Source organism: Netta rufina, assembly GCF_964035555.1.
Source record: "Netta rufina genome assembly, chromosome: 2".
NCBI classification, from domain to species: domain Eukaryota; kingdom Metazoa; phylum Chordata; class Aves; order Anseriformes; family Anatidae; genus Netta; species Netta rufina.
This window is the reverse complement of record NC_140124.1, coordinates 31,545,272-31,572,108: the sequence shown is the minus strand read 5'-3', so window position 1 is coordinate 31,572,108 and position 26,837 is coordinate 31,545,272. Positions and strand designations below refer to the sequence as shown.

General features: G+C 36.9%; 1 protein-coding gene across 1 annotated transcript in view; it reads right to left on the bottom strand.

The window, feature by feature from the left end:
• AHR (aryl hydrocarbon receptor) overlaps positions 1-26,837 on the bottom strand; it is a 69,905-nt gene that overhangs the window by 10,212 nt on the left and 32,856 nt on the right. The window contains exons 3-7 of the mRNA XM_084281311.1: positions 12,062-12,177; positions 8,255-8,344; positions 5,945-6,068; positions 922-1,052; positions 106-308 (exon numbers count right to left, since the gene is read on the bottom strand). Coding sequence (XP_084137437.1) covers positions 106-308; positions 922-1,052; positions 5,945-6,068; positions 8,255-8,344; positions 12,062-12,177 — 664 coding nt within the window. The remainder of the gene's footprint in view (positions 1-105; positions 309-921; positions 1,053-5,944; positions 6,069-8,254; positions 8,345-12,061; positions 12,178-26,837) is intronic.

Here is a 26,837-nt window from a genome sequence, read left to right as displayed (position 1 = left end):
ACAATCATCAGTATTTACTGAAACAGTAACTAGCTATACATTTTAAATTCACTTTTGAAATGTTTCTCATCAGCATATGGGTAGAGTGCTATAATTTATACTTACTTTGCATCACAGCCCGTAGGTGTGAAATCCAGCTTGTGTTTTGTTCTGAAGATGAAGTTTTTGGTTCGTATCTCAAGGATAGATGGTGGCTGCAGGGGAGTAGCTACTGCAAACAAAGCTAGCTGAGGAGACAAAGTAGTGCCATCCTTCCCTTTCTTGTTTTGTCCATGGAGAAACTTTAACCGTCCTTGAAAATTCATTGCCTTAAGATGACAAAAAAAATAACCGTTAGTAACTGTTACATGTTGGAGGTATTTAAGAGTCAGATATTTTTGTTATGATGTAAAATATATCCTTTGTTTTATAACCTATTAGATTCAAGCTTTGTATCATGCCATACACAAAAGTTAGCTAAAAAGTACTGAGTACTGCTGTTATAACCCTGAACATATAACCTAGAGATCTAATAACAAGTAAACTCTCTAAAAAAAGAAATAATGAGAAGGCTGCTTTATGAAATAAATACACGCAAAAGCAAATGCCAGTTGGATCTTCTAATATTCCAATGAACATATCATTATACATACACGCAATTAACATAACTTCTTATGAATTCTTCTCAGTCACAAGGGCTTATATTTCACAGAGAAAACTGAGCCATGAGAAATGAGAGAACTTGCCCCTAGTTCTAACAACACATCAAATGGGAACCCAAGAATACAGTCCCTACTTGTCATTTAGTATCGCTAAATGGAATATGCTGGTTCAAGCACTCAGATATCAATAGAAAGTTAAATAAAGTAACTTGCTGTACATATTGTAAGCATAATGTAGATTACAGCATGTGTGAAAGTTTTTACATAACTCCATACTCACCAGGAACCCAGATGAATTATCCAGGAGGCATCGTAACCTGCAGATGAAATTCCTTTCCATAAAGGAAGAATTCTCTGGAGGAAGTTGGTCTGGGTTATAATAGGTTGCTGGCTGTGAAAAGCCATTATCTCCTACAGGAAAAGATTATTTATAAGGATTATTTTTAGAAGAACACCTAGTGAAGGCTATCTATAACAAATCATCTTCCGCCTCATAAACAAAGCCGTAGGTCGTGACCTGAGCAAGAACAATGTAAACTGGAAACGTTCTCAGAACTTCTACCAGTTACAATGCTAGGTTAAGCATCAGTTCTTCTAATGAGATTATGTTTTATACGTTAGAGTATTTTAAAACTGTATGGAACTTTAAAAAAATAATAATTATTTTAGTCAATAATCTAGATTCTGAATCAGTTGCAGAAAGCAGAATGACCAGAGAGTACAGTCCCAATGCTGCAATGGCACAATCTTCAAACGTGAAAAGTCGGCATTTTCAGCCATAATAAGTAATTTGAGTATTCAAAAGGTCAGTAAGATAGTATCAAAGATGGTATGTGAAACCACTGTTGTCCATACAGCTAGGTGAAAGCCATCAGTAGCAATAAATAAAAAGAAGCACCTTTAGAGATTTACTGCAATAAATCAATCTGAGCAACTTTTTCAGAAGATGTCAAAAAATAACAACAACAAAAAAGCGCTAATATTTTACTACTAAATAGTGAAAATATTTCTTCTGAGTTGTCGATCATGAAAATGATGTAGGCTCTCCAAAGCCTCCACAACCTGGAGTACTAGGATAGCAACCTGACAGTCTTCTACCACTTTAGAATAAGCATGTGCTTATTCTAAAATAATAAGTGGGATTTAGGAAATAGACTTAAGCATTTAGAATATAAAGTAAAAACAGGAGGTAGATCAATAAACTGCTGATAGAATACATATGTTCTGCATGGGACCACACATACAGAGATACTAGAGCATGTCTACTTAAAGCAAATTTGGCAAAGTAATCTTGTTTACAATGCATATTAAAAAACACAAAATTCTCTTTCCTAATTCAAACACACAGAAATTAAGAAAAAACAACAGTGTAAAAACATTGTTTTAGTGTGTTAAAACTCTGTAAATTTTAAAATACTCTATATACTGTAAGAGAATTAATTACCATGTATGTAAAAAAGACCATCATAGAAAGAATCTTGACTTGGAGGTAGAGTTGGAGGTAGCATGCCACTTGCTTACCAGACACATTATGTTCTCTGAAATACAATTCTGTCTTTTGGACAGCTGGAAAAACTTATGGATAGGCTAGCTGTTTTGCACAATGACAGATCAACCCCAAAGGAAAACAAATCATGACTAACTGCCAGTTCAGTTTACTCTACTATTAATTCAACGGACTGAATTGGAGTCAAATGAGATCACTGATGGCTCATCAAGAGGACATATAAATCCAACAAGAAAGCTGAGTCACCCAGCTCTTCAGACAACGGAATCAGGAGATTCCTTTTTTTCTGCTACACAAGGTCAATTTTTGATGAACAGACCTCCAGCTACGGATGAAAAAGAAAAAAAAAAAAAAAAAGCACCGTAGTTAATAGTGAATATGAAAAGGGATGTGCTGAAATTACAGCCATCTGCAGAACTGCATGATAGCCAAGGCCACCATTTTGAGATGATCCTACAGATATTCACATTCAGGGTGTTTGCCACCTAACCTTGGTATCAGAAAACAACATATTCCCTTATCATATGGATGGTTCTCAACAGACAAAAGCAAACTTACTTCCTTACTCCCTACTGCTGAAGTGTTTTTTTTTGTTTTTGTTGTTGTTGTTTTGTTTTTATTTTTATCGATTTGCTTAATTGCTGGTGGGAATTTTCAATACTTCTGTCTTTGAGGTTGGGCTTCTCCAAGAGGTGCTGAAATGGGTTAGAAGCCTTCTGAAGAAGCAAGGATAACAAAGAAAGAGCAAAGAAGCAGCTTGCAAATTCCAGTTCCTTTTTCAAAAATGCAAACTCCAACACTGCTGAGAATCCCCGCAAACCCATTAGTGGAGGTCTCCTTGAAATAGTTAACACACTGTAGATACCAATATTTACTTTCCACAACTATTAGTACCAAGGAACCACCTAAAATACCTTTTCTTCCAAGTATTCCCAATGTTTACATCCTTTTGCTATTGCCAGGACTTTACTCCTGCAGGGCCAGCTACAACTGAGAAATCTCCAGCTAGTGAGGCAGAAAGCCTACAATCCCTGTGAGAAACTAGTATTAACAGTTGGTTACTGTCTATGTAAGAGCTGCCTGGAAAATCTAGTGGCCAGGCAGGGGCATGTTGAGAACCCTGAGTAGTTTAGGGTGCCTTAAAGGCTTTCTGTTTGTTCAGCAGATTCTTTCATGGAGATTAAGGGCAACTTCTTGAAGGGGATGTAGGGAAAGACTTAAATCATCAACTGCAGGCTCCTCAAAGGGCTCTGGTAAGTCCTCCGGCTCAGAGAAATCTTCTGGCTGAGGATTGCTTACTGAGAGGAGCCCTTGAAACCAAAATGCTGTGCAAGGCTTTCTGTGGGAAACCTCGGCAGTGCATAGGCATGCCCTTCAGCATTTCTGCTACTGAAGCAGCTCAGTGCTACTCGTTTGGTAGCAGTATACATGGCTAGCATTTGAATGCTAATACCTTATCTTAGTTCTCTTGAGTGTCTGTCAACTCCCTCAGTACAACAGGCAGTTCCCAAGAGGGAACAAGACTTTGGTGGAAGAAGCAACGATCTGTAGCTTGGGAGAAGAGGGGGAAGGCACTCAAAGTAGGAGTTTCTGATCCTTGTGGAAGGGAGAAGGCTTTAAGCCCAAGCCTCCTACATTTGTGGACAGAGTACTTTTGCACATTCCCAGGCAGACCTGAGGCAGAGAGGTCTTAGTGCCAGAACCTTGGAGAACTGACATGCTGTAGGAAAGCAAAGAGTCTTACAGATCATTGCTTGGCAACTAAACTTTAAAAGCTAATCCAAACTTAATGCCCTGAAGGGGATATTTGGGACTGAAAAATCAGAATCTTGCAGACTTCACTGAGTTATGCCTTCCTATGCAGGGAGGCATAGGAACAGCTGAGGAAAACAGTGGTCTTGAGGCATACCAGAGCACTGAGTGGGAAGCATCCAGTCCGGGCTAACTGAAGCACAGCCACTTCCCAGACTGAGACTGAAATCTGTGATTAAGCCTGAGGACAATTATTATGTATCTATAAATAACTACGTAATGCTTGCTGGATACATTACAAAGGAAATGGATTAAATTAACAAAAACAGGGGTAGGGGGAACAGGGGAAGTTCCTTGTGATCATAGCGTTATCCTCAGTTATAAATCTGAATTCAGTTTAAAAATCTTCAACAGCCTAACATTTTACACTACTGAAGGCATGAAAATAATTTAGCAGCTTTTAGTAAGCTAGTAACACAAAACAAACGTTTGTTTGTAGTGCTGCTCAGCATTTGGAGTACTCCCATCACTCAATAAAAAACGAGGCCTAGTCGGCCTAGTATTGTGCTTTTCAAACACAACCTTCTGTAAATTCACATACACTTGCTTAATCTCCACAGAACACTACTTCACTCCGAGGTAAACAGTAAGCCACCACATAAAAACAGGAATCCTAAGTGCCAGCAGTTGTTTGTTAGGCTGAATTGCAGTATTAATTGTGTAGCATGTTTTCCCCTGTCTCGTATAGATTGACCTACAGATAGCTTAAGTGTTGACCGCTAAATGAGAAACTGAAACGCACTGAGCTGTGAGCCAAACAAGTAATATTAGCTGGTTTCTAAGAGTTTTTTTCTGTTAAATCACAATGTTTGTGATTTACTACTATAAAACATTAAATGGGAAATTGTTACAGTTTTAAATCAAGTTGCTTTATAAGTGGTAAATTAAAAAAGAATATGGACTTTTTTTTTTTTCTGGACTAAAAAACAACCTACAATCAAGTAACTTATAGTAACATAGGCCTTTACCTACATATTTAAACAGCTGTTGTGTGAAATTAAGCATTACAGTTGTCTCAACAGTTTTGTCATTATTGTCAGGCAGGTTTACGCTTACGTTATTGCATGTAGCCATCTATAACAAGACATCTCTCTTCCAATATTTAGGTAACATATTTCTCCTTGATAGTTTCTCAATATAGCTGCTCACATAAGCATCAGTCATGATAACTTGTGACAACCTGAAACTCTAGCCAGCATAATACTTGGTCTTAAAGGCTCATCTATTTCATCTTTTATTCCCAGGAGAAGTAGTGGTCAGTGCAGCAGCTTACTTAGCATACTAGCAGATGTGGAGGAGTAAAAGTCTTCCACAGCCAGGAATGTACTATTCCATATTAACATAATACTTTAACTAATATTCCTGGAATATATCTACCAGCCTGAAGAGCTTCATACCCAATTGTCTGATGGTCTTCCTAAGCTAATAAATGTGCTGTCATGATCTGTAATCAGGAACAGCAGATTTTAGAAATCCTTTTTTTTTTTTTTTTTTTTTTTTAGAATGAAAGCACTTTCCCATTCATACGTTAATTAAAGATGAGGTATAACTGAAGATGAACACGGGAAAAACAAAACAAAACACATCTTCCTCATTTATTGTATCAACAAAAGAAACTGTACACTTCTTACTCTTCTTACTGCCCTGTTTGCCACACAAACATGCAGGTTTATTTACCACTGTACATATATCAAACACGCATAACATTCATTTTTTTATGCCCCAAATCAAAGTCTTCCACTTCAGAGAAAAATTAGTATGTTTATGATGCTGTCCTGTGAACAGCAGTGCAATTTAAAGTGCACAAATAGCACTTCCCATTGTTGGCTAAACACATCCATAACATTTAAATAAATTTAAAATACATTATTCATTCTTTTGTTCATATAAAAGGATCCACACCTTTTTTTGCTTGTTTGTTTATGTAGACCCATTAAAAAAAAATAATTGGACAGGCAAATATAAAAGTTAGCGGCATTCTCACCTTGTACACTTGGTCCAGAATCTGCAGACTGAGCAGGATTTAATGCCCAGTGTAGCTGACGTTGAAACTCAGGTCGGTCTTCTGTGTGAATCAGTTCAAATACACTCTGGTGTATAATATCAGACTACATACATAAAGGAAAAAAGAGGGAAGGAAAGAAGAATATGAAACTTCTCTGAGACTATGATGAGAACTGTCTGGTTGATAATAGTGCTATTGCCATAGCAATAAAAAACTTATATAGAATAAAAACATAATTTGCATGCACATGGGAAAGCTTCCTGAAACAATTTTTAGCAGCACAGAGAAAGAATCAGTCACATCCATGACTGCAAACACAAAAAATAGTAATAGAAAATATAGATATTACCTTCCAACCACTCCCTCCCTTTTTTATTTTTAATTTTTAAAACCACTTATTATCTAAGCAAGCCTGGAACTATTATGCTCATGTTTTGTTTAAATCATTTCATTTTACGTACTTGTAAATAAAATAATTGCCAGCCAGTACTTTGACCTGACCCATTCCAGGTGCTGCAGGAATACAAAAGAAGTCAAAGTCCCTGAACAACAGAACTTTCAAAACTAAGCCAGATAGATTTTGAATATTGTGTTTGTTTGCCTAAGAGCCTGAAGAATGTATTAAAATCAGTAATTGCAAAGTTTTCATATCACCACTTGCGTGGTTAGGAATGTGATCTGAACGACAAAGTTACAACACCCAGGATTAAAAAAAAACACAACAACACACATAATTAAGGGGGAAAAAACACCCATAATATTCAAGAAAAGCATCAGTCAACTGAGAGGAATTAAAATGTTTACTTTCTACATAAATCTAAAACCCAATCAAAAAAATATACACACAAAATGTTTTTAAATAAAACTATTCTAAAGAGATTAAGATGAGCTACCAAAAGCAGAAGCCTAGCTCAGACTTTGCTTTGATGAACTTCATAAAAGAATCGGTGTTTTCCAGAATTAAAAATGCAAGAAATGCTAATTTTTGGACCTTTAAGATTTCACTTCTGTATCATGTACTTGATTTACTGGCATTGCTTTAGAATTTCTATGCACATTTCTTTTCCATGCTTTTTTCTTCGTTTCCCAACACCAAAAGACTCTGAAACCTAAGGAATAATGTTTTGTTTGGAATATTTTCTTTTACATAAACATTCCCCAACTAATTCTTATCAGTTAGCTAAAATTGCAGACCTAGCAGAGTTTCTCCCTATTTTTAGACAGCATCTGAATCTATCATCATGCAGTACCCAACAAATGAAGAAACAGTTATAAATTGACAACTGTAGATGTTTCTGTACAGATATTTCGCCACAGAAGTGCAGTAAACAAATGTATCTTGCGGAGATGTAACCCATTTGTAATTCAACACTGATGTCATAGCATAAAGTATTCAGTTTATGTATTTATCATTAAATCAAATTTCCCTTTGTCATCTATGCAATGCCCAGTAATTCAAGTGCTACTTCCATATCAGTTCTACACCATACTACCCAAAGAAGGGTTGTACTGGGAAGGAGGCTCTTGGCTAGCAGAATTTCTGCATGCAGGAAGAAAAAAGTGTCAGAGGTTGCCCAAGCCAGCATCACTGGGCCATCCTTGACTCAATCTCTTTAAGCAACTTTGCCCTATCTCTCATGCAGAGGTAAGAATCACCACAGTTTGTATCATCTTAACATAAACTAATCCTGGGAGTTGCATTCCTTAGGGAACATGTGTCCTCTGGATCTTGGTCTTTTTGCTATTTTGATACATGGTTTGCAAAGCCATATGTGATCTGCTCCATAAATTGTAAATAACAAATGCTTGTTTTAAAATAATAAATAAATGAGGGGGGCAGGAGAGAGAACACACTAAAAAAATCTAAAGTTACTAAAAATCTCTGAATACATTCTTAAAAAACCTCAAAGCATATGGACTTAATTTTGTATGAAAGGTTTCCATTAAAATAATTACCTTCCCATTGAATTACGTCTAATTCAGCATCATAAACTGGGTAACACCACAGTATAAATTTCAAACAGTTGTTCCAGTAAAGACTAATTAAGTGTGAGAATTTCCTATCTTGCCTAACTCAGCTTTGGAAATCATATTCCTGTTGTGCTTGGCTTGAGATCCCATTTTGGCTACGTAAGCTGTTAGAAAAGTAATACAGTTTCAAAGTAATCCAACTCAAAATATCTGACTGTGAATTTTATTACACAATCAGATCCTAATATGAGTACTGATGCCCTCAGAAACTATCCAAAACTTATGTGAAAAAAAAAAAAAAGGAAAAAATAAACTTACTTGTTGGAACCCCAGGTAGTCTTGGATAGTAGAAGAGACGTAAAAAACCAGAGCGTCTGCTGTCACAACTAACACAAAACCATTTAATGCCTGGGGAGGAAACACACCAATCTGTCAGCCTCAGAGACAAAATTCCAGATAATTATTGTGGCTTTAAGTCTACCTGTACCCTAGTCTCACATAATGTGAAGAATGCAAAAACATGTCTTTATCTAACAGCGTAAGCAGAAGGATTCATCATCATCTCTCCCTACAGTATGTATGATACAATAAAGAAAATCCCATCTAAAGAAGAAAAGTGTTTGGAAAATTCCAATGGAATAGTCAGGGGAGAAGCCAAAGCTTTTTGATGACTTATTTACTCTTTATCATAGGAGATGAGGGGCAGCAGTATGAAGGCCTATGGATTTATCTAACATCAACCACAGTTCACAATGCTTCAGCTCAAGCCTTCAGGATGTTCAAACGTCTGCAGTATTAAAGGGAGCAGCATCACAAACTGATTCCCAAAATCTCTTCTATTCATAGTGCAGACAGGCCTAAGTGGACAGGAAATCAAGTGATCAAGAGCCCCAAATGGTCCAACAAACATTTTATAGCTTACTTAAAATAGAAGACCTCTGCACAAGCCGACTATTGCAAGTAAACAATGTTTTCGAAGAGATTTCCCCCTCCATGAAGAAGCAGACTAAGTGGCTCCTTGTTCAAAGTCACGCAAAGGGCATTTATCTGAACTCCAAATCAATATGGTTCATGGCAATTGTTGTGATAGCAAACAGAACATTTGTGACTTGGCAGCTCATCTGAAAGGTGCTGATTTACTTCTGTGGATTTCAGTCAAGATTTAACAAAAGGCTGTCTCAAGGGACGGAATTAAGTATGTTGTGCCACTTAATTTCCTCAGCTACATTCAAAGTTGAATTTGGCCAGCATGATCAAAAAACATTTTTAAAACTCTTCGTTACACAAAATTATCGTAACTAGGAGAAAACATAAAGTAAGTGAAGGATATCCTATTTGTTACTGTAATATAATAATAATATATATTTTTATTATGAAACAGCATCATTCTTCCAAAAGCATTAACCCCCCATAACTATGGGAACCACCATAGCTGCTTTTCCATATTTAGCCAGGGTATCGTCTTACTATTTCTTGTTCTTTTATGATTATTGTCTAATTAAGACAACTATCTGATTACACTGGTTTTAAAATTCTGTCAGTTGCTCCTATTTCATTTGTAGATATTTCTTACTCTATTTTCATTTATATTCACAAGCTCTTAGAACCTCCATGTATTAGTTTAATGAAATTTATCTGAAAACAGTATGTGCTTAAAAAAAATATGAAACAGTGTAGTCAAACCAAGAGATCTTGAGGTTCAGAGCAGTGTCCCAACAGTTACATAAAATCCTTGGTTTTGATAAAGTTCATACAAATCCCAAGAGGGTGGGAAATCTGCAATGGCAGGTGCTTGTGTCCTCTGCTGACCTACTTTGCAGTGAATTTCACATGAAGTGTTTGATATAAAACTTCTTTGAACTGTACACTGTGTAATTCTGCACCACATGTTAAAATTAGTTATTCTGTTCTGTTTCATGCAAAGCCATGGAAAGATTCTTCTTTGTCCAATCTGTGACAAAGGCAAACAGCTCCTGTACCTGGAATTCAGTCACATTTTACAGTGGCTCTGCTAGGCAGTTCATTTTGAAATGGAACTGTTGCTACAGAAATCAGATACCTTCTGTAAGCCAAAAATTCTGTAAAAGACAAGATTGTTTTTTGACAAGAAATCTAAGACAAAACATTGCTAGAAGTCCCTTAAAATATGCAGGTATCCAGGATATGTCAATAAATGGGATGTTGGTTACAATGCAGGTTTTGGCAAAATCTAATCCTAAACTAATCATCTTTAAAGGTATAATGAAATTTGACAATGATTACTATTCTAGATCATTGGACATAATATTTTTGTTTATACAAAAGTACTCTTAATATTCCTAACACAAGGGCAATTATAAAATTGTTACTAGCAAGAACAAAGATGTTTTAAAAATTTGAGGATGTAAATTCCACTTGCATATTTTATCATAAACTTGCTTATACTACTACAGACTATACATCTAAATTAAGACTGAAATAATTTAAGTAATTTTAAGGGAGATAAATCTTAATTTTAAGGGAGGCACAGCAATGCACTCAATCTCTACTTCTGCCATACGTTGAATTGTTAAGACAAATAGTTTTTATGTTTGAAACTAAAGACAGCCCAATTTTGTTTGTTCCGAAATGAAAAAAAATACCTGATGAGTAAATACAAAAAAATGAACAATATGGTATATTTTCATACCATCCTTACAAAAAGTAGATTATAGTAAGGAAATGTTCATCATCAGTTGTAGTTTATGGAAACCTGGATAACTTAAAAGACTTCTGGGTTTAGGCACAACGCAGGATGGGTATTACCATTCACATCTTAATGTTGTTTAATATTTTCTAGATAATTCCCATTTTCATCATTTAATTTTTTATTCCCTGAGAAAAGTCTGTTTATATATTTTCATAAATTAGTTGTTGTTTTTTTTTTTGTAATAATTTTTTAAAAATTGAGAAATTCCATTAATTTTCCTCACTTCTCAAGGGACCAGAATTTACAGTAATAAATATGCAATCTATTTTGTTTTCATATTGGAAAGGCATTTGCTACAGCAGTTTCATCATAGATAGAACTTAGTAGTCAAGTAAAGTAACTGAATTTCATATCAAACAATTAGATGTCTTTAATACAAACATATACTGTGCCTTTTTAAATAATTTCCATCTAAAAGAAAGCTGCTTATCTGTAACAACCCTGTTACAGTTCTGTCATACTTTATTGAGGTTAGAAAAGTACACTCGTGTCCTAGTTTTTTCAGTTGGTTGGGAAACAATTTTCCACTAGCATTAATTTACAGTAATTGTTTTGTGGGATTCTTAGAAGCTGTTTTCATTTCTGCCCTTTGAACAGTCACATTTATTTTGTTCTAAGCAAAGCACTGTCTCTCACTGACCTAATAATTTGACACTTATGGTATGTCAGTTTGGAAAATGCGCATATAAAATAGATTATGAACGTATTTCAAATGGAGTTGAAGGTCACAGTGAAATATATTTTGTGAAACTAATTAGAACATTGGAATGCTTATATTAGTAATTTCTTGAATTTAATCTGGACCTAATATTGTATCACATTTCATATGTTTTGACATTCTAGGATATTAAAATAAACTAAATAATTTTTAAAAACACTATTTTTCATTAATTCTTTCCAGTAGTTCATATTGCTAAGTTAATGGAAATACTTTAACATTTCTCCTGAACCTATGCAACAAACTCTAGGTTCTTTCAAACCGAGAATTCAAAATATCCCAGCAAGCTTAATGTCTTTTGAAGAGAATTTTTTTCTAGACAGTCATCAGACTTGCAGTACATGACTAATTATCTACCAATCTTTGTAATAAAGGTCAATAAAGATATCAATATTAAAAAACCAAAAAAATAGACGCAAAGAGGTGGAAAAATACAACACTAAGATTTGACTTAAAGCATAGGTCCCTGCAGTCTAACAACCACTCTTCAAAGTCACTAGTACCTCCAGCAAAAAGTGCAAGGAAGACATAGTATTAACCTAAAGAAAATGACTAAGTAATTTGACAACAGGAAAACTTCCTTTTTAAACTCACCACTGAATAACTAGTATGTTAAATATAGTCTCTTTTTATTACTTGAATTTAAATGGTCACTTAACAGATTCATTTCAAAACATACCTGCAGTAAGAGTTCCCCTTCGAGGATCTGCATCCCCTCTCCAAGTTTTGCTGTTCTACAGTTTTCCTGAATGCCATTTCTTTCTGGTCTTGTAGAGTTTGAAGATTTTAATGCAACTACAAAAAAGAAAGAAAGAAAGAACAAAGATGAGTGATCTTCGAAAGGCTCACTAGAAATTCTCATGACATTATTTTGCTTTGTGTAAGAAAAAATGTTTATGAAGTCAGTCTAATGGAAGATCTCCATTTCAATGTCAGTCTTTTTTCCTTACCTTTAAAGATAACCCATCTTGTTTCTATGACACTTTCAAAACAGAATCAGTGTTATTATAAACTACCCAAATCTGTTTTGTTCCTTGTCTTTACTATAAGGCACACTTTTAGCTCAACACTTTTCTTTAATAAAGGATATTTTTGCTTCCACACAACCTCATATATTATAACAATCCTGCTTTAAGGTATAACAATTACATTTATTTTTATCCCATCTAAATTCAGACATCTAGGTACCTTAGATAAGAGAGTGCTCTAGAACTAAAGCTCCCTTCAGAGAGAGCAAGGAAACACAAAGGAACTCTAAATGAGTATCATACATTAAAGAAAACATGAAGAAAAGAAAGCCATTTCAAATAAACATTTTTATTTATTTATTTTTGGCCATTTAACTATTCAAAGAATTAACTTTCCAGTTTCAGCTAAACTACTGTAACCACGAATAATCATTATCCACGTCACAAAAAAACAAACTCAGTGAATAAGGGATGAAGAATCACACCGCACTGCTACAAAGATAAACATATCCTATCCTATTTCTGTACTGTGTGCTCTCATAAAGAGGACATTATCAAGTAAAATTAGATACTAAAAGATTGTCCATAATTCAATTATCTACTTTCCACCTACTTCTAAAAAGAAAAAAAAAAAAAAACTTTTCAAATCTGAAATTATTCTGACTGGATCTGTAATGTGGAAACAGCTTAAAATTACATTAGTAATTTTACATACCTTAAGCCTTTACCATAAAGTTAAAGGAAAAAAAATATATATACATGAAAATATATATATAAGTTGCAAGATATGGTAAATCTATAAAAGCAACAATGCTGCTGTAAAATACCAACAGTTTAGTTCAAAGATGAGATATCTACCCTAAACTCAAAATGGTTTTTCAATCTGTTTAAAGCCTTCATTTTCAGCTACTCAGAACTTTAGTCAAGAATCCTAAGGACCTCCCGTTCACTCGCTTTTCAACTATGTTAAATAATATTCTAAACTAAGTATATTAACTGAAGGATAAATTATGCCTTTCCTTTATTTTTTTAAGCTTTCACTACAGCTAACAACTTTCAAGCCAGACAGTTTTCATTAAAATAATTAAAATATCCCTCAAAGGCACCGCAGAGGAAAAATATGGTCTAAAAAAAAATAAATGATTAACTGATTAATGAGTCAGGAATTTATATTTGAAATTAAAACCTTAATGTTCTTCTTCCTTCCAGATAGTCAAAAAGTCCTGTAGTAGGTCACGTGGAGCTACAATCACTAATTCATTTTCAATTCAAGTAGTTGGAAAATAAGGTAATATTTTTTTCCTATGTATTATTTTAAAAGGAAATCTAGAACATTTGCTAAAAATCCCCAAAGTTCCCTGGCAGGAGGAGAAAACCTAATATCCTTTTAATTTCTCTTGTATACTTATTGAGAAGACCCATATTCAGCTTTCGAAGTTGCAACATACAGTTATGTATACATACACCATACAGTTATGTATATATATTTTGTATTGTGCAAATAGTAAATGAGGGGGAGGAATTATACAAGGTTATCTACTAAATGATATTCTGTCCTTCATCCATCAATTCATAGAGCTATAGAGCCTATATGCAACACAGCCTACACAATGGTATGGCTGTATTCCTCACTACTGGCAAAAAATGCACAGAGCTACACACGAACTTACATGCTTTGCTGAACTAAAACCTAAGGCTTTTGAAGAAATCAGAAGATGGATGAAAGCAAGTTGTTGTAATTTAAGATGGATGGAAAACTGCTGACAATCCAGGATGGAAAAAAGAAAATAAAGTAGAAAATGTATAGATCATCAGTAGTGCACATCTTCTGATAAACCCCATCCCTTTACCTTGCTTTGACAGATGAAGGGTGAAGACATTGCATTACAGGGAACTTCACATTTTGAGACTTTGAAGATATATCACTAAGCTACAGCTCTAAAACACCCACGCTTTCAAAGACCAAGTCTGAAGAAGGTTAACTCATGTATGGAAAGTTTTTATCATCCTGATCTAAATTAATAAAGGGTCATAAAAACTGAAGTGTAAGTGTTGCTTAGGTAGGAGTACTCTTCCCTTGTTTTCATTACTTTAATGTGTACAGTATAAAAACTAAATGCCATTTAGTGGAAGAAAAAAAAAAAGTTTAGCTGGTACTAGAAAAAAGCCACTTTTAGAAAAAAAAAATAAATTAAAAGCAAAGCCAGCTAGTAGAAACAAAAATCTGAATGAATTTTCCATTCATTTCACTATTTTGCAAAACAACAACAAAAAAACAACCCCTAACATCTTGAAATTGAAAAAGAAACATTCCTGAAAAAAATAAATAAATATCTAGATTAGAAAAGAATGAAGGCAAACAGAGCAGGACAGGCTATAGAACTTTACCCTTAGCAGGGATTTAGAAATGCCAAAATCCCCAAGATGACACTCATCACAACTCCTCTATCTAGAATAACGCAGCAAAAGTAGGTTGGAGGTTGGACTCGATGACCTTGAGGTCTCTTCCAACCTAGAAATTCTGTGATTCTGTGATTCTGTGAAAAGCTGCATTCTATCCCAAGACCATTTCCAAATTCTTCCTTCTTTATACAGCCTGTAGCCATGTGTAAGTGTAAGATGTATACTTCTGAATGAATTACTTACTGATGGCTAATTTTTTTAATAGAAACAGTCCGTAATAATCAACTAATTAGGAATATTTAATGCAAATTAGGATTTATTTAAAAAAAAAAAAAAAGAGCCAAAGCTCTCATGTCCATCAAGAGAGAATGAAGGAAGTCTGAGAAAAAAAATCCCAGCAACCCTACAACTGGTTTCTTCTTCAGTGGAAATTATAAAAATATAAATTATGTAGAAAAAACAGGAAAGATGACTAAGTATTTCTATTAAATATTTTTGAAAATAACAAGTGAGATGCTCACTTTCATGACAAAAGCCCTTTTACTCCAACAGAGCTACACAGAGTTGACCGAATATGGGTATTTTAGATCAAAAAGACTTGATAAATTTTAGTCAGTATTTTAAAAACAGCTTGTTGAATTTCATCCTGAGGAGACGAGACAACAGAGTGGATGATACAGAACTCCAAATAACAAATATTTAAAAGAAAGTAGTATCCCCAAAAAAAAGTATTCACAGGAAGTGCACATTTCAAAGTAAACAAAAATTATTTTAGTTTTTGTTGAGTGACATCATAAATGTATCCTGTAAAGGACATGATACTTGTATATTTAAGATAATTACCAGCCATATGTGATTAAACTTTTTAATCAATAATCTTTATGCAAACACACAAAAATCTAGCAATATTTCAAGCTGACATAAATACTACGAGACTAATGAACAGAGACAAGAGGACTCCCTGACAATGAGCAACCCAGGCTACCTGGATACAAACCTCCAATGTGTGGCTCAGAACAAACTGGTCTCCACAACATGCAAGTCTAAGGCCACAGCCCTGGCCTTACAGTATGGGGATGGAGGGGGCTATCCTGCAAAGCAGTAATTCTGAAAAGGCTCAAAGGTCACAGCAGACAATGCTGTGGCCTCAGAAACATCAACTAGAGATCTAGTAACAGACAATACTAAATAAGGACAACTAAAAATATTTCAAGTCATCAGTATTTCAAGCAGCCATACTGCATGCTGGCAGGTAAGAGAGAGATGCTGAAACAATGAAGTTGTATGTGTAATCATGTGAATGATTAAAACATGCCATATAATGGAAAAACAAACAAACAAACAAAACCCCTTCCATTTAAACTAAGAGAAAACTTGTGTTCTCACAGGAATCCAGGCCATAATATTTAAAAATTCATTCGACAAACATATAACAAGATTCACTAGGTCAATGAGTGCATTTGTAAAGTAGCAGAGCAGTTAGGATAACAAACAAGTAAGGTAACTTATCCAAAGGTAACATTACAGTGAACATAATCTACCAGTTATTTTAATCCAGATCAAGTACAACATCCTTGAGCCTATCCCCTCTAATTTTCAGCCTCAGGAAACATAAACATGAATACTCCCATAGAGTAAATAGAAAATACTGTAGATTATAGTATCTCTGTATATACTCTCAAAGACATGAAAGAGTGGGTTACTTCTTTGAATTTCACATTAATAACTTTAAAACAACAAAATATAAAGCAGAGCTGTTTATACCTGTAAAAACAAATTATTTTTTGCTATGCATTTTTAGCAAGAGGGCTAAACTGTAAGCACAAGGTTTTCATGTAGGTTAATCATTGTCACTTAATCCAGTGTCCATATAGAAGCATCATTTCCACTGCCTGAACTTTTCTGATTTAAAGTAAAAACTAAATCCTAGAGATAAATCTAGACAGTGGCCTAATTGGATTTCTAGACATAGAACAACGTTATAGTGTCTATTACATTTGTTTTACTGTTGTGAAATGCTTTAGCATTCAAAACAGAAAATGCACAAGATCCTAAGTCAGTCTTAAGTTGTCTCTAGAAAGACAAATTAAATAACAATGGTAACATCAGCATTTACCAGCTTCTTATCTCTGGTTCGAACTGTTGAATACAAGTGGTGAGAAACTTGTACAGATTCAGAGTACTTTCTTAGACAGACAATGTCTGGAAAAGAAAATTCTCTGCCACAACTGCTTCTTCAGGTCTGAAGCAGAATTCAAGCAACTCAGTTTTAACTACTGCCAAAAGCCATCATTAGGTGTTAAAAACACCTAATTATTTAAGAGGAGCAAATATTAAGCAGTCCTCCTTCTTTCCAGAGAATAGCATCCAGTAGAGAAACTGCTTTGGGACATACCCTACAATGCATGAGTTATAAGGAGTGTGCTGAATCAACCAGTAATTTATGACAGAAGGATGAATTTCCAGATCTGTTGAGAGATTCAGAAATTAATCTCTTTGTTACCATGCAGACAACCAGCATGCTTTTAAGCTTCTGGAATTTTAGAAATCACAACAGATCTAGGTCTTAACTGGCCTTTTAAATTACATTTCCCTCAATGTGAGTCCTTTCACTTTCACCTTTACTGGGAAAAAAACCTCTCAGTGTTCATCTCTTCAAATCAGGCTCTTGAACTAAGACACATTTAACATCAACTGTGTTTACTCAATGGATCCATTCAGAAACAATAACTTCAAGTCCCCAGTAACTGTGAGCAGTGACCAACAAATTAACAGGGAATTTTATGCAATACAACAGTTTTAACTCCTAGCAACAGGAGCATAGTAAGGAACATAAGTGATGATTAAAAAAAAAAAAAAAAGTTTATCTACCACCACACAATTCATCTTTGTGATAAATTAGTGGGGGGTTTGTTCATTGTCTTTGAGGAATTTGGAGAAACTGCTGAAGAGATAAGGTTGTACAAATTAACGGCCTTGGTAAAGGGGAGGATTAAAGCAAGCAGATAACAGGAGGGAGTATTGGATACACATCCTTGAGTGAAACCAGACATCCTGTCTGCCGCTTCATTACCCCCACCTGAATACGAGCACAACGTGTGAACACCAGCAGAGGAACAACGACCCCCCCTCTCAACAATAGACTGCGCAGCCTCAGCCAGTTCAACAAGTCCTGATAAGCCGGAATTCAACTGCTATAAAACAGCAACACTGGAAAGGGAAGTTGCGTGCTGTTGCGGAGCGGAGACTCCCCAGCCGCCCAGCGCTGTTTTGCTTGTGTCTGCTTACTTGATTAATAAAATAATTTCAATAGACCAGTAAATTGTGTGGTCTAATTTATAACAATTTGGTGCCGTGACTCGGATGAAGGCAAATCTGATTGAAAGACCTTCGGAGGGGGCGCCCCGCTGATTTCAGCGGCCTTCGCTAGGACTACTTTCAATCAAACCCTTCACCGACGAACCCAAAATTAGACACAAGCAAATAAAACCGGTAAACCCCAGGCAACCTTTGTGCACGAAGCCCGAACGAAGACCCACGGGGTGGGTAAGTATAGGCCGGTGTTCCGTTCGGTTGGGGTTGGGTATCCCGGAGCACGACATTTGAGACGTCCAAGTGCGGACGAAGCGAGTGCGGACCCCTCGGTAGTGCGGTTCCCACCTCCCGCGAGGGACTGGGCCACGAAAAGGGGGAAGCGTTGTGTGTGTGTGTGTGAAGGTGCTCCGGAAGATGGGACAGAAGAAAAGTAAGCCTTCTGGCCCCATGAGGGAGGGATCCAATGCTGTAGGGATACCCTCTGTTCCTTCTGATAGTCCGTTAGGACAAATGATTAAGAATTGGGATGATTCCCCTTTTAGGCGGGGAAGGAATAAAGTAAAAATGATACATTATTGTGTTGAAGTTTGGGGTGGTAAACAGATTCGAGGAGACCACCTTTACTGGCCTGTATTTGGGTCTTTTGAAGATTGGGTTTGTCAGGCCTAAATATTTATGTAAACTCAAAGGAACCCTTTAGTCTAGAAGAAAGTGAGTATGTGCACCTCTGGATAAATTCAGATACGAGGATGCATCTATATCCTCTAAAAGAAAAAGGAGGGCGGGATAAAAAGAGAAAGGACTTAGAAGTCCCGACACCACCCCCGCCCTATATTCCACCGCCCGCACCAACGGCTCCCGTCCTTAGTGGACTCCCCGAATTAGCTAATCCAGGAGAATCGGAATCGGATCATGAAACACAGGGGCCGGTAACCAGAAGCAGGGCAAGAAATCAGAAATCTGCTTTAAGGGAGGGATTATATCCCCTATGAGAAATAGCAATTGGGCGGACCCCAGCCAGGAATGGAATATGTGGCCATCCCCATTAACTCTGGGGATGTCCGAGATTTTAAGAAAAGAATAGGAGGACGGTAAGCAAGCTTTAATGGCAACTGGCATAGTGTTTGCAGCTGCTGAGGAATAATTCTAACTGGAATAATAACTGTACATTGTATATTGTAAATATAAAAGCCCGGGCATTTTTGTTAAAGTATTCTTTTATTCATATGTTAATATGTAAATATGTAAATATAAGAACTGCCATTGAGGTGTATGTCTAAGGGAACAAAATTTGCCCAGGCATATTATCGGCTCATCAGGTTTAAATGTCCTCAGTGTAATTGTCAACAGGCAGTTAATTTACAGTGGTTTGATTTTATTTGTGTATCTATATATTGTGAGTTTTGGAGGGATTGGGATTGACTAGTAAAGAGCTTCTAGGAAAACAGTGGAATATTAACCACTGTAGATTACAATAGGAAAAGTTCAAAGCAAAGAAATCCCGAGGAAAAGCCCCCTAGGGTGTATACTAACACATTGGAGGGATATAGTGGGGTGAGAGGGTACAGAAAGTAAAGAACTCTTATCAAATATTGTAATCAATGGTGGCCACTTTATAAACTAGAGGATGGAGCGGAGTGGCCCCTAAATGGAACTATTAATTATAACACCATATTACAGTTAATGTTGTTTTTGTGGAAAGAAGGAAAATGGGATGAAATATGGTATATTGATTGATATGTTGTTTCAGTATCTTGGAGGGAAAAGGTATGGAATTAAGTTGGACTCTGATTGAGCCTTTGGTGTTGGTATTAGAAAAGTACGGGCTGGAGAAAGATAAAGGAAGGGTTGCTGAAGGTGTTAAAGGTGTGGCATGTAGTATTTAACAGAGCTGTTTGAAATTGAATGAGCAGGGAAAGGTGATGTAGGCATTATCTAAGTAACAGTCTAGAAGTTTTGGTATATTTGCATATTTGCTGTGATGTTTGTTCAGTTTCCCAAGCATCGGGGAGGGGGGGAACAGCCTGCTCCACCAGGGGCCTCTCCAGCAGCCGCAGGGGGGCTTCAGCTCCAGCGCCTGGAGCGCCTCCTCCCCCTCCTTCTGCACTGACTTTGGTGTCTGCGGGGGGGTTTCTCGCTCTCCCAACTGCTGTTGAGCCGCAGGGTTCTGTTCGTTTCTTTGTCTGTTTGTTTTCGTGGATGTGCTCTCACAGAGGCACGGACTGTGTTGCTCATGGCTTGGCTCTGGGCAGCAGTGGGCCTCTTTGGGGCCAGATGAAATTGTCCCTTATCTACCATGGGGAGGTTTCTGGGTTTTTCTCACGGGGGCTGCCACTGCAGTTTCCCACTCTCACACCCCTCACACCCCCCCACCCAAACCTTGCCAGCAAACCCAATACACTGGTGCAGCTAAGTCATTACTGACTTGTAAAGCTTCAGGGATTAAATTAACTAATGAAACCCTAAATGTGATGGGGGTAGAAGGTACTGGGATAACAGTGCCACTTTCGGGGAATACTAAGCTGAGACCAGGGGATAAAATGATCACTGGGCAATTATTGTATGTATCCAAGGCGGAAACTAACTTGTTGGGAAGGGATTTGATGATTAAATTGGGCATTCAAATAGTAAATTGTTAGACTGGAATAACAGTGTTATTAATGGAGTGCTCTCAGGCCCTGAGAGCAAACGTATATTCACCTCTGACTGGAAAGACTCTGAAATGGGGGTGGAAGCAACAATATAGGTGGACAATTTTACCTCAGGGGTTTACAGGGCCACCTATCTATTTGGGTAAATTCTAAAAAAGGTTTTAGAGCAATTACAACCTCCCAAGGAGGTATTAATGTTACAAATATGTGGATCATTTTAAGGAAAATGGATACTCCCCAATGGGAAAGAAATGCTGAATAAAGTGATAATGAGGCAAATATTAACTGTTTTACATCAGAAGAGTCATTGGGAGGTGCAAGCAATGTGTGATGTTGTTCTAAGAAAGCATGTCTGTGTAGAAATATATACTTTAGGGAAGCACACATGCAGAGGATGTACTATATGTCAAAAGGTAAATAAAAAAGGTCTTCTGTAACCTATCTAGAGGGGGACGGGAGCCAGGGCTTTGACCTTTCCAAAGTATACAGGTAGACTTTACTGAGTTACTTGTTTGTCCTAATTGACCATGTGACTGAATGAGTGTAAAGTTTTACTGCAAGGATTAAAGCAGGCCTTAGAGATTGAGTGGGATTTTCACAGCCCCTGGCACCCCTCCTTTTCTGGAAAGGTAGAGCGAATTAATGGTGAGATTAAGAAACAGCTAACAAAACTTATGCTGGAAATTAAGGCTTCTTGGGTAAAATGCTTCCCCCTTGCACTGTTAAACATATGGATGCAGCCCAGAACTGATGTAGGAATTTCTCCTTTTGAAATGGTATGCCCTATGACTTGGAATTGCCACTTGATCACCCTCAATTCTAATGAAGACTTTGAAAGAGACTCTTTTTAACACCACGATGGGGAAGGCCCCTATGTTGTTTTGCTTACTACAGAAACAGCCGTTTGGACTGCGGAGAAAGGATGGACACATGCCAGCCGTGTTAAAGGACCCACCTGTGACAAGATGTGGGAGATCGCTCCAGGAAACAAAGACCTGAAGCTCACATTGCGACGAACTCGATAGGTACCGTGGGTTAAGGTAGAGGCTCTCCCCTGAAGAACACTACTGCTGCCGAGAAGAACTAAAACCTCGTAGTTGGCTGCAACCCAACTGACGAGTGAGGCAGAGGAGTGAATAAGTGGGGAAAGACATGGGCCTCAGCCATTCCTATCGGTATTTGGGGGTTCTCGCAGTGATTTCATCCTGCATAGCGACTCAACACCACTCCCACCAACCTTTTTAAATGGACTTTAAGTCGATTCGAAGATCAACAGGTTATTGCAACCCAGATAACATCGGGGGGGGGGGGGCAAGCTTTACTTCTACACTATGTCAGCTGATCTCGAGGCCCCGATGCTGGGAATATGTGGGATTTCATTTCTGCCAAAGTTCTAACCTGGGAAGGGGGTACTGTAAATGCCTGAACGTGTATTATTTTGCATACCGGGGGTGTGAAACCATTGCTACAGACTGGACACTTGGGGCTGGTCGGGATAAATTCTTACAAGTGGGATATGGGCTGCAAAGTTGTAACCGACAATTGGATCCCCGTTACAGGTGGTGAGGGCATGGTATAGGGTATACAGGAACCTTCCATGGAAATAAAGAAATTTGCAAGGTTCTATATATAAATATAACAAACTCGGACGATACTAGCTGGGTACTAGGAAAAATGTCAGATTTTACGAACACGGAACAGATAGGGGAGGACTCATCCTAATAAAGAAGGGAAAACCCGAGACTTCCAAGGTGGTCGGGCCAAATAAAGAGTTACTAGGGGAAGGTTTGGTTGTCCAGACTGTAAATATACCTGGGACTGCCCAACCTACTACAGTGTTTTCTAGTAAGTTGACAGAGTTATCCTTTCCCACACTGCTTCCAAGCATTGTGAAAAAAGAAAGGGGTTGTACCCGAGGAGATAACTGAAGGGTACTGGCTATGTGTAAGTGTTAAGCCTCCATATTCAAATTCTTCCAAGTGCAATTGGGGTCAGGAAATTGGGATAACTTTGACCCAAGTTACGGGAAAAGGTAGATGTATCGGCACAGTTCCAAGAGATAAAAATGATCTGTGCCATGCCACTGAAAAAATGGACCAAACACACAAATGGTTAATTCCTGCAAATAGCACTAGGTGGGTATGTTCATTGTTGGGAGTCACTCCTTGCCTATCTTTAAAATTGTTTAACACATCTCATGATTTTTGTGTACAGGTGGTCATTATACCAAGGATTCTATACCACACTGAAGAGTATATGTATACCCATCACACAGTGGCTGAATACCATCTGGTAAAGATCATACTGGGGTGGTAAGGGATACAATGACTAAATTGCGGGAAGGATTAGAAAAATGCAAAAGGGAAAATGAGGCTCGTCAGAATTGGTATGAATCCTGGTTTAATTACTCACCTTGGCTTACTACCCTGCTATCAGCCATAGCAGGGCCCCCTTGTTGTTATTAATATTAGCACTGACTTTTGGACCATGTATATTCAATCGAGTAATCGCAATTGTGAAAAGCCGATTAGAGGCAGCTCATCTTATGCTCGTGCGTGCTGAGTATGAATTTCTTGAGCAGGAGAAGGAAGACACAGAAACTTTAATGCTCAGCAAGCAAATATTGCAAAAATTCAATGAACAAAATATGTTAGAAAAAGAAAAAGGAGGGATTGTGATAAATTAGTGGGGGGTTTGTTCATTGTCTTTGAGGAATTTGGAGAAACTGCTGAAGAGATAAGGTTGTACAAATTAACGGCCTTGGTAAAGGGGAGGATTAAAGCAAGCAGATAACAGGAGGGAGTATTGGATACACATCCTTGAGTGAAACCAGACATCCTGTCTGCCGCTTCATTACCCCCACCTGAATACGAGCACAACGTGTGAACACCAGCAGAGGAACAACGACCCCCCCTCTCAACAATAGACTGCGCAGCCTCAGCCAGTTCAACAAGTCCTGATAAGCCGGAATTCAACTGCTATAAAACAGCAACACTGGAAAGGGAAGTTGCGTGCTGTTGCGGAGCGGAGACTCCCCAGCCGCCCAGCGCTGTTTTGCTTGTGTCTGCTTACTTGATTAATAAAATAATTTCAATAGACCAGTAAATTGTGTGGTCTAATTTATAACAATCTTGATGCTGTTGATTCTTCAACAAAGGCTTTTTTCACCATTTTCTAGTGCTTTTTCTGCTTTTAAACACTTGATCTCTGGGGTTTCTATGCAGCAGATAAACTTCCCCAGAGTGCAACCCACAACTGGTATCCTCTTCCAGGCTGCCACTCCTGTTCTCAGAGAGAACCGCTGCTGTTATTTCGTCGCTTGACAGCCAGCTGCTTTGAAGTCCCATCTCCAGTAGTATACTGAGTTCAGTTTAGAAAAACCAAAGACCATGCAGTCATCTGCAACTGATATCCCCATACATGAGCAACTTCAGCAGGAATCCTAGAAATAGTGACTCTTTACTCTGTTTACACAAAGTTACAACAGCAGAGGATTGCAGTTTGTCACAGAGCAAGTGCAAATACATTCAAATAGTTAATTCAGCATTACCTGTACCAACAACGCAGTCTGACAGAATACTCTGTTGTCTGGCCATGGAATGAGAGATGAGGATCTCCAGCAATGTGTATCATAGCACTGGCAATACTAAATTCATCCGGACCATGAACTATTTCACTATTTTCCTCAAATCTTGAAAATACTCAACTTAAAAAATGTGGGTTTTTTTGCAAAGCATCAGAAAAAAAAATAAAAAATACTATTTTTTTTAAAGGTAATTATTTCTGTGTTGAGTGAATAAGGAAGGTTTTCGTGATATAAATTATAAAAGTCTTACCAGCACTCTTACCAGTGCTCAGCTGTGGAGCCTGCAGAGATTATCTCAACTGAAACCTGAGTATTTCTATACCCAATGTATCTTATTATTAAATCAGTGAAGAAATGTATGATTACACAGGCTCCAACTCAAAATTTGCCTGAACCAGCTATAAGAGTGCTGAAAAAAAAAAAATGATTCGGAGATTGCTGGCTGAAAAGCTTCATGGAAATCACAGAAAGCTACTCAGTGGTTAGGACCTTCTCTGCTACCTTTACATTCCCAAAGAAAAGGCAGAGCAAAAAGTTGAGAAGTCAGGCTAGCTCATGCCAGTGAGGTACAAAGAAAGGGATACCAAGACACAAAATTTTAACTGGGCCTTCTGAAACCACATTGAGATGCAATCACTTAAATCTGAGTGGGTATCATTTTACTTTTAGGTGAATGATCTGTTAAAGCCTAAAACTGTATCGAAGGAACATTTGCCTAATATCACAAGTATATCATTAGTACATCAGTTATGCAGTCCTGGAATTTAATCTTAAAGAGCTTCCCAGAACTGTTTTATATCAAATTTTGGCACCATTCCCACAATTCAGCCAAACAGGTCAAAGTTTACAGTCAGAGCCAATTTAGACTGTTTCATAACCTCTTCAGTAGAATTATAAATTCAACTAGTCTGTTCTAGATTACTTTAACAAACAACAGTTCTCATGAGGGGGGTGGTCTTACTTGTCTCAGTCACAAATACTAACCCCCAGCACAAAGTTCACCAACCAAAACAAGACATTTCTAAAGGCCAGGAGAGCACTACTGAGAAAACCAAGTTTAATATTAAACTCCTGCCTAAATCATTAACATATGCTAAACTGCTTATACTGGCAGAAGATCCATTTTAAGTGGGAGAAAGTATTCTGTATCCATCTATATCTGTACACAACCTTAGCCATATCCATTACTTAAGATTACATGGAATATTTTGTATCCACTACTTCTGAGACTCTAAAGGGAAAAATGTTTACAGGTTATTAAGCAACCCAGTGAAAAAATATACATATTTAAGATATTATTTTTTGAAAGATATATAAAATGTGCACTGAGTGTGTATTTTGTACACAGGTACACTTGTTCTACAGAGAATAAACTGCAGGTTTCATTACTAAAACGCATGCACTAACGATTGTTCTGTACTTATAAACCCAAGAGAAAAACACAATTCAGAATTATCACACTTGCATCCCCAAAGTTTTAGTTATGTTACGCAAAGATGTAGAATTGAATTCTGTTCAGGTTGCAGACACAAGTAAACTTCAGAAGATACATGTTACTTCAGAAGAAAAAAAAGTTTTCAGTATATTGCACACTTAAATTTTGTACTTCCTATCCATTAATTTATAAATTCTGAATAATTTTCAATTTATCTTTATAGTGTTTATTTATATCCTGCTAACAGCTGATCAGATATTTACCTCATAGAACTGACAAAAGAAAAAAAGGCAACATATGTAGAAAATTTCTTACTTTGTTCACACAAATTCTGATAACTGTCAATTAAATTTATAGTTATTCTACTAATTTAGCAAAACTATGTCATTTATTTGGTAAGCTAGCTCTTGCTCTGTGAAATGAGTTTCCAAACAATCAGGTTTTTACACAGCATCCTTGTTTAGAATATATCCAAATACTGAGTATTGAAGAAATCCAGACTTCTGTTTCCAATTCCAATATCTTGGCTTCCAATTATTCTTTTATCTATTAAAAATGAAAGTTTTGATGTGTATCGTGATTTTCATTTCTTATATGCCTGAAGAGGAAACAATTTAAGGGCAGTCTTCCTTGTAAGTTGCATTACAATACACAGTTCAGCTTGTAAATTACATTAAACTGTGGATGGATGTATAACAACATCTATTTCCCATTAGCAACAAAACAGCAATACATGAATACATTAATAAAAATGTAAAAAAATATATAAAATAAAATCATTATTCTGATGAAAGCAAGGCCAGTACATGCAGGAAACAATTTATAAAAGTAGCTATGAAATTTGAATGACCAAATTTTGCAAACATAACTAAAATGAGGGTGAAATTGCACATTTGGTAGTAACTGGTGACAAAGGACTTATTTTTCTTCTTAAGCATGGGAATGACTAAACATGTCAGATTATGACAGTAATGGGCTCGCTTTTTAAAGACTATGTCTTAAAACAGGAACATACCAACAAAACATATTCAGGATCTGTAATTTTGGCTATTTCCAAAAAGACCAAATTAAGGTTAAAAAATTGCTGACAGACAACT